Here is an 8,895-nt window from a genome sequence, read left to right as displayed (position 1 = left end):
GCAAGATCATGATTAACATTTTATTAGATTATTCTCTGAAATAGTTATTTTATTTATATCATTGAGATAATGGGTCAGATCCTCAGCTGGTGTAAACTGGAGTTAACTCCATTGTCTTAAAGGATATACTCCAGCTGAGAATCTGACCCAATATAATTAATTACTTCAGATGTGAAAAGGCGTTTACATTAAAACAAGCACACATTTCATTTAGTGCTCATGAAAGATGTTTGTTTGACAATCGTGGCAACCAAAGTCTTCTGTTCACCCACAATGAAGGTACAGTGATAACACTGGCAGTGCAAGCTTCCCCATGCTGCTCCATCAGTATCCCTCCATCCTGAACTGGAAAGACTGTCTGTAGGGATTAAAAGCTGCCATCAAGGGCACTACATTGTGCCAATTATATAATGGCCTCTCTTTTTATGATGTGGGCAGCAGTCACTCTGAACTGAACTGAGATTGACTCCTATCTCATAGGTGACCAAAAAATCATCAGATAGAAAAAAGAATTGGTTGCAAACAGGTGACCTACAGGTGAGAGGCTTCATATCCTTATTTATTTACAGCATATATTTTAAACATATTTATGCTTTGCTACATCAACTCTGTAATCTTTAGTGTCCAGGAACATTACTAACAGATTTTTTCACCTTTATTTGGATACAGAGCAAAAAATATATTTAAAGTCTTTATTTCTGTAACATGTATTCACTTAACTGACTTTAGTCCATTTTAAATGTCTGATACCTTACTGAAAAACTATGAAAATAATCTAAAGAAGATGACTGTCACTTTGCCTCAAATGAATTGAGAAATGCAAATTCTTTAAAAAAACAGATAATTCTTTCAGCAGACCACTTAGTACCTAATAAGAAGCCACTAAGTATTCTAGACATTCTTACATATCTAATTTAATTTTATAAATTTGATTATCTACATTAAAATTGAAATAACAAAGGACAAATATTTGTAACTAAAACCACTTGTATCAAACCTAAAAATGTGACCATTTTTATACAATTAATGTTATATTAACAAACAGGAACAATATGTGAGTTGTGATCTGCCAGGAACACATGGTTTTGTGCCTGCACATTGATGTAGGCAGTTCATCCTCAAGGACTAGCTAATGTCTAAGGATGATAAAATTACACCTAATATTTATATATGTTGAAAACAAATAATTTAGGGCCCGGTTTATCTCTCAATTACACTGGAGGAAATCAGTAGTAATTCCATTGAAATCAGTGAAGTCACACTTGGGTAAAACCAGTGTCTGGGCCATCAGAATGAGAACTATAAGTTTTGTTATATAACGGGTAGTAACCCATGAAAAATTCACATATGCGCAGTAGAGTAGTAGGGCTTATCTCCTCTTTAGGCTGTAGCAACTAGAGTTTACAAGAGCACACACACTTGAGCCGACATACTATTCTATCCATTAAAGGATGCCAATAGAGTCAGGAGCTCCACTCACTGCTTCAGGTAAGCAATAGAATGAGTGGAGCAGCTAATCGCCCTCACTGAATCCTCTTGGTTCTCCTAATGAGAGCACCATGAGGATGCAGACTGTTCCCTCTTCCCCTCTTCTGTTCTGCCTCCCATGGCCAACCTCAGCTTCATCCTTCTGCCCAACTCCCAGCACTTTTCCCCCCTCCCTCCATATAGGGGACAGAGAGCACAGCAGCTCCTGCAACTCCCTCCCTGGCAAGGAATAGGACAGGTAGAGCAGAACACCTGGGCTTTTCTGTGAATTTGAAATAAGCAGCAGTGAAGAGAAAATGTTTGCCTGCTACTGGAAAAAGAGATGAATTCTGATTGTGGGGAGAAAAGCTGAAGCATCAGATCCTTTGTGGTAAGCTGGTGGAGGCTAACTTGGATTTCCCTCTAATACAAACAGTAAATTGGATGCAGATAGCCTTGGCAGAATTCAATTTTTATTTTTTTTCTAATTTTGATGGATGTTTATTTTTAAGTATTTTTTAGACTTTTATTAATTTAAATTTTCATAATTGTGGGAAGTTATAGGGGGAGACAAACCATAATTATTTAATGACAGTAGATGTTGAGATTCAAAAAGTTAAAGTTTTATAACTGTTAAAACAATTTGTCAACATCATATATTAAAATATACACAGTAAATATTTTAAATCAAACACTAATACAATTTTCTTACTTTGCATATCTGTAAATTATTGTTGATGGAAATATTTTTGTTGGTTTGTATGTGTACAGTGAAATCAACATTTACCAATAAAAATCTAATACTTTCAAGCCGATCTATAGAGAACTTTGAAGATGAAGAAAACCAAAGGGCCTCCACATGTAAATGTATAAATCTTTCCATATACATGGACATCACATCAGCACCTCTGGAAATCTGGGGCTTATTTAGGTGATCAGTCAGGTTATCTGCAGGGATTGCTGGTGGGATGTCCAAAAAATCTAGAAGCACCACTGTCTCCTGCTTGAGCCAAAGGACCAAGTCTGTTAGCAGGAAGACAGTAGCAGAGTCACAAATCTCATATGCAGTGTAGCTGTAGCCCTGTTGGTCCCAGACTATTAGAGAGACAAGATGGGTGAAATAATATATTTTATTTGACTAACTTCTGTTGGTAAGAGACACAAGCTTTGGAGCCACACAATGCCAGCAATGCCCCTCTGCCATATACATTGGCCAAACTGGACAGTCTCTATGCAAAAGAATAAATGAATACAAATCAGATGTCAAGAATTATAACATTAAAAAAACTAGTCAGAGAACACTTCAACCTCCCTGGTCACTCAATTACAGACCTCAAAGTCACAATACTCCAACAAAAAAACTTCCAAAACAGACTCCAACAAGAAACTGCAGAATTGGAATTAATTTCCAAACTGGACACCATTAAATTAGGCTTGAATAAAGACTGGGAGTAGATGGGTCATTACACAAAGTAAAAACTATTTCCCCGTGCTAATTTCTTCCCCATAATGGTACTCACACCTTCTTGTCAACTGTCAGAAATAGGCCATCCTGATTATCACTACAAAAGTTTTTTTTTCTCCTGCTGCTAATAGATCACCTTAATTGATCACTCTCGTAATCAATTACGTTTGTACCGTTGGTACGGCAACACCCATTTTTTCATGTCCTCTGTGTATATATATCTTCCTACTGTATTTTCCATTGCATGCATCCAATAAAGTGAGTTTTAGCCCATGAAAGCTTATGCTCAAATAAATTTGTTAGTGTCTAAGGTGCCACAAGTACTTCTTGTTCTTTTTGCTGATACAGACTAATGCAGCTACCACTCTGAAACCTGACACAGAGCCTTCTTTTCTCAGCCCTGAAGAAGGGCTCCGTGGTGCTTGAAAGCTTGTCTAACCTACAGAGTTTGGGCCAATGAAAGCTATTACCTCACCCACCTTGTCTCCCTGAATCTCATAGTGGTCCACCCAGTAGGCGTCAGAGAGAGAACCAAGGTGAGTGAAAGTGCATTACACGGAGCCTTCGTTATCTAATCTCAAGCACCCACATTTGAACTTTGACCCGTTGCCACGGGTGTGGCGGTCTTGTGGTAACACCACCTGTTTTCTGATCTGCGTTGACCCACGGCAAAGATCAAAGTGCAGGGACGCCCTGGGGGTAGGGCTGACCCGGGGCTGGGCTCCGAGAGGGGCAAGGGGGGCCGGCTCAGAGCGGGAGTGGCCCGGACGCAGCACAAGGCCGCGGGAGCTCCAGGTGCGGAACGTCCCGCTGTGCCAGGCCAGCTCGGCGCCAGGGGCTGGACGGGGGACACCATCCCGGCGCCGGGCGGGCGGGGGCGACGCGGCGCGTGGCTGCCCCTCCTCCCCGTGGGGCCACCTGCACTTCCGGTTCACAACCAGCTGAGCACCGTCTGCCGGGGGCGGGGCAGCTGCCCGGAATAGCGGCCACGCTCTCACGGCATCCGGTTGTCATGGGGACGCCTGGAGGCGGGTAAACACAGCGCCACCTCCCACCGCGATCGCCCGCCCGCCCTTGGACACAGGCTCTCTCGCGAGAGCAGGAGGCCCGCGGCCTGGCTGAGTCTCCGCCGCGGAGCACGGCGCGGTGGCCGGCAGCGGGGCGGGTGGAGCTGCTCGGCCTGGGGGTGAGCGGGGGGCCAGGGCGGGCGGGAAGACCGGGGGAGCGACCGTCCCTGCGCGGGGCTCAGGCTGTTTCCTCGGGAGGGGCCGCGCCTGTGAGCGCCGCCGTGACCAGCCCGGCTAAGGCGGCGAGCGGGGCCGGGCCTGGCGCCTGTCAGAGGCAGCGACCGGAGCCTGGTGTCCGATCGCCGCTGCTCCGTGACCGGGCGGGGCCCTTGGGCTCCGCGGCGATCCCAGCCGAGGGACGCCGGCGAGAGCTGAACCCAGGTTCCCGGGGAGGCGACGGGCGCAGCAGAGAAGGTGCCCGGGGCCGGGGAGAAACGTGGCCCCGTTCAGCGTGTGCCGAGAGCTACAGAACGAGGTCAAGCGAGCTGGCAAACCAGGGGCAGTCGTATGTTTCGTTCGTCTCTTCCCTCAACCCCGGGAGTGCCTGTGGGCTAACCAGAAAGCAGGTTCTCCCGCTCTGAAAGCTTTTGTTTTCGGAGAAAAGCGGGTATGTCCTTGGTATCGTCACGGTTTCATTGCTTCAGGTATCACTCACCAGGTCTAGCTTTTATATCCCCCTCTGACCCTGGCTTCGTCTGGCCTTTCCTAGTTCTCGCAGGCTACTGCCTACTTCTTCAGGGTAGATCCCACTCCTCCTAGTCCAGTGCATGTTCCCTGGGGGAGGTGTCTTTGGCTTCCTCCCCTCTGCAAGCTTTTCTTTCATCCTCCCATCAGCGACCCCCTAGGTGCAGCCTCAGTTGTTCCCATGGTCTCTTAATACTCTCATTTACTTCTCCATCTCTTCCCTGTTTCATCTTCTCATGGATGTCCCACTACTTTCTCAAATTAAAATGGATTAGGTACTCAACGCATGAATTTTCTGCCTAAAACAGTCTGTCCTTTATCACTTTTCACAAATCCACTGTCTGCCTCATCAGTCAAGTGCCATCTTTCGCTCTTTTGCAAAGGTACATGAGGGAAAATTTTGGCCTTACATTGTAAAAGTCGTTAGGGCAGAACATTCTGCAAGTTATAGGGCTATATAAATCATAGAATCATAGGACTGGAAGAGACCTTAAGAATTCATCTGTGCCAGTCCCCTGCACTCATGGCAGGACTATTGTATTATTTCTATACCATCCCTGACAGGTGTTTGTCTAACCTGCTCTTAAAAATCTCCAATGATGGAGATTCCACAACCTCTTTGGGCAATTTATTCCAGTGCTTAACCACCCGGACAGGAAGTTTTTCCTAATGTCCAATCTAAACTGCCATTGCTTCAGTTTAACCCCACTGCTTTTTGTCCTAGCTTCAGAGGCTAAGGAGAACAATTTTTCTCCCTCCTCCTTGTAACAACCTTTTATGTACTTAAACTGTTATCATGATCTCTCTGTTTTCTCTTCTCTAGAATAAACAATTTTTTCAATTTTCACTCAGGTCATGTTTTCTAGACCTTTAATCATTTTTGTTGCTATTCTCTGGACTTTCTTCAACTTGTCCGCATTTTTCCTAAAACGTGGCCCCCCAGAACTGGACACAATACTCCAGTTGAGGCCAAATCAGCGTGACGTAGACCAGAATTACTTCTTGTGTCTTGCTTACAACTCTCCTGCTAATACATCCCAGAATATTTGGGTTTTTTTTGCAGCAGTGTTACACTGTTGACTCCTATTTAGTTTGTGATCCACTATGACCCCCAGAACCTTTTGCAGTACTGTACTCCTTCCTAGGTAGTCATTTCCCATTTTGTATGCGTGCAACTGATTGTTCCTTCCTAAGTGTGGTACTTTGCATTTGTCCTTATTGAAGTTCATCCTATTTACGTCAGACCATTTCTCCAGATCATTTTGAATTTTATTCCTATCCTCCAAAGCACTTACAATCCTTCCCAGCTTGGTGTCATCCACAAACTTTAAAGGTGTACCCTCTCTGCCATCATCTAAATCATCAGTGAAGATATTGAACAGAATCAGACCCAGAACTGATCTATGTGGGACCCCACTCAATATGCCCTTCCAGCGAATTTAATTATAAATGTTTAATTTTTAGAAAGCTAGGTGAAATTTGCACAAGAACTTTGATTGAAATCTCTTGAAGACAGGGACTCTGTCCTGTATGAGTGGAAAGCACCTAGTCCATTTTGGGTACTACTATAATATAAATAACTGCTTACATTAATATTCAACTATAACTGTTTGTTTTTTTATGAAAGCGATAAAGTCTAAATCAAGAGTGGTGACAAACTTATTTTGGGGCTGAAACATGACACTCTTGGTAGATTTAGAATACTTAATTTTAAATGCAAAAAAAATGATATGGTCAACTTTATATTCTGAAACCAGGCATGGGACTTGGAACTGAAATGTTGCCTCTTTGTACAGACTTTGTACATGGCCTTCTCACATTCAGTATGACAGGATTTGTTATGAGAAACATACCTTTGAATTTCACTTATGTACACAAACTCAGCTGTTACATTAACAGTTTTTATTTATTTGGATAACTCCAGGATTTCTTAAACTATTTATATGTTTTGATAGATCCACTAACTTGTTTACTTAAATATGTAATCAATCATAATTCTCAATATGCAGGGGTCCCCATATATATTTCTATACACAAATCCAGATCTGTTCCTCAGTATGCTACTAAAGCTAGATGAAAAACCAAATGACACATGCCCCAAACTATTCTAATACAAACTAAGCTACACTTCTTCAAACACAAAGGCCTTAATTGAATACTTTTTCCAAACCATAAAATCACTACTGAAGCTTATCCTTTTTTTGACAAAAGGTATATATTTCCACCCACCTACATGTTAAGTTTATTAATTTGAAATAAGATATTCACCCAGTACTATAAGTTCACATCAGCAAGCTAATGTGTTTGCTGAGCAGTTGCTACTTAAAACTGTTTATGCTTTATCTAGTTAAGCAAATCAAGTATATTAAACCTCACATTAGCACATTTACATTTTTGATAAGTTATTGGTCCCATATAAAATATCTCAGAATACATTTCACTTAAGTTAATTTTATAGGGACTTGGGTACTTCAAAGACAGGAATTCAAGAGATCTTTTCCAAAAGTGGACCACATTGAAACCTGAATTATTTCTTCTGTATTAACAGGGTATTTACAACACATGATGTTGGAAGAGTTCTTTTAATGTCAAACATAAGAGTTATGGCAGCACATTGGAAGAAAACGTTGGTGATCCTTCTAGCAGCTCAAGCATTACTTATGGGTGATAGCTTTGAGGAAGAGGATGTGCCTGATGAATGGATTCTTCTTCATGTAGTCCAAGGTCAGATTGGAGCTGGAAACTATAGCTACTTGAGACTAAATCATGATGGGAAGATAGTACTTCAGATGCAGAGTTTAAAAGGCGATGCAGATTTGTATGTATCTGATACGACCCTTCACCCCAGTTTTGATGAATATGAGTTACAGTCTGTAACATGTGGCCAAGATGTTGTTTATGTACCAGCCCACTTCCGCCGCCCAGTGGGAATAGGAATCTATGGTCATCCCTCTCACTCGGAGAGTGAGTTTGAAATGAAAGTATATTATGATAGAACAATTGTAGATTATCCCTTTGGTGAGGCTTCCTACAACCCAGAAGAGATGGAGGCAAGCCAGAAGCGTACTCATTCACCAGAAGATCAATCTCAGGATGAGGAATCTGTTTTTTGGACTATACTCATTGGAATTTTGAAACTAATACTTGAAATTCTTTTTTAAAATAATCAACTGGACATACACTGGACTAGAGTGCACTTATAGCCTATGACATTGAACATGAATGGCTTGCTGTGAGCATTGGTACTCTTTTTTTGTAAAGTTACCTGAAGGTTACTTTTTCTATGCTGAAGAGGGGAAAAGCAAAGCCATATTTAATTTTGTATTGAAGCCCCCTTTCTACCTTCCAGAAGTAAAATGAGCAGAAAGCACAGTATTTGCATAGTTTTCTTTATAAATCAGGGTTAAAGTGAATGTACAATAAAGGGAATCTTATTAAAATGTATCACTTTGAACAGGTGCATAAGAAAATGGACCTTGATAATTCACTGTATTTTCTATTAAAGTGACACTTAATTTTATACAAAGAAAAAGTTGTAAAATCTGAAAGGTGGTTTTAACAACCTCATCCAATTTAAAATAAAGAACTAATTTTCTAATCTCTTTGCAGTGGGACCAGATCTTGAGCAAGTGGCACTTTAAAATGCTGGCAACCATTGGAACTTGAAAGCAGTGTAACAAAGACCAGGAAATATTAAAGTCAAGTGATTTTAGGTGCCTAGTTAGATCCAATTTAAAGGAGCCTGACTTTTCAAAATGTAGGTGGTCAGTGCTTTCTCAATCTTCTCTCTAAAGTATCAAGTTGCGCATTTAAACTGAAGCACCCAAAATCACTTAATCACTTTTAAAAATCATGACCTGAATCAAGTTTGCCATCTTTATTTTCTCTACAGGCAGAGGCTGATCTTTCTAGTCAGGGAAAGAATTATGAATCAGTTATTCAGTTATTTTTGTACCTGTAAATATATATATAAGCAATATTGTCACTTCTCATTAAAAGCAACCCAGCCTGCATTATCATAAGCAGGAAAAGGTTTCTCTCCATATATATACCCCTTTTCTTAAGTGTAACCACAATTTTAGTGCCACTTCCATAGTATCATCTGTTCTTTATGGTTGTTGATGCATCTTTATGAAAATTATATGCATTTAATTCTTGGGGTGCAAGCTATTTTCAGTTATAGGGACAAACTAGTTCATAATAAAGGAAACT

At 41.4% G+C, this 8,895-nt stretch overlaps 1 protein-coding gene across 8 annotated transcripts; it reads left to right on the top strand.

The window, feature by feature from the left end:
- The first annotated feature begins 320 nt into the window (after nucleotides 1-320).
- On the top strand, nucleotides 321-8,281 carry C3H6orf120 (chromosome 3 C6orf120 homolog). 8 transcript variants are annotated; one of them, XM_039528805.1, is made up of 3 exons: nucleotides 321-537; nucleotides 3,281-3,468; nucleotides 7,232-8,281. In XM_039528805.1, exon 3 carries the CDS (start codon nucleotides 7,269-7,271, stop codon nucleotides 7,842-7,844), a length of 576 nt encoding a protein of 191 aa, XP_039384739.1. In that variant the 5' UTR covers nucleotides 321-537; nucleotides 3,281-3,468; nucleotides 7,232-7,268; the 3' UTR covers nucleotides 7,845-8,281. The 8 variants fall into 8 exon arrangements, with proteins under 8 accessions (XP_039384739.1, XP_039384741.1, XP_039384742.1 ...); XM_039528807.1 differs by lacking the exon at nucleotides 3,281-3,468; XM_039528808.1 differs by lacking the exons at nucleotides 321-537; nucleotides 3,281-3,468 and adding an exon at nucleotides 3,706-3,727.
- Nucleotides 8,282-8,895: the final 614 nt, after the last annotated feature.

Source organism: Mauremys reevesii, linkage group 3 (genome assembly GCF_016161935.1).
Source record: "Mauremys reevesii isolate NIE-2019 linkage group 3, ASM1616193v1, whole genome shotgun sequence".
NCBI lineage: Eukaryota > Metazoa > Chordata > Testudines > Geoemydidae > Mauremys > Mauremys reevesii.
This window is presented reverse-complemented; position numbering and strand designations above follow the sequence as displayed.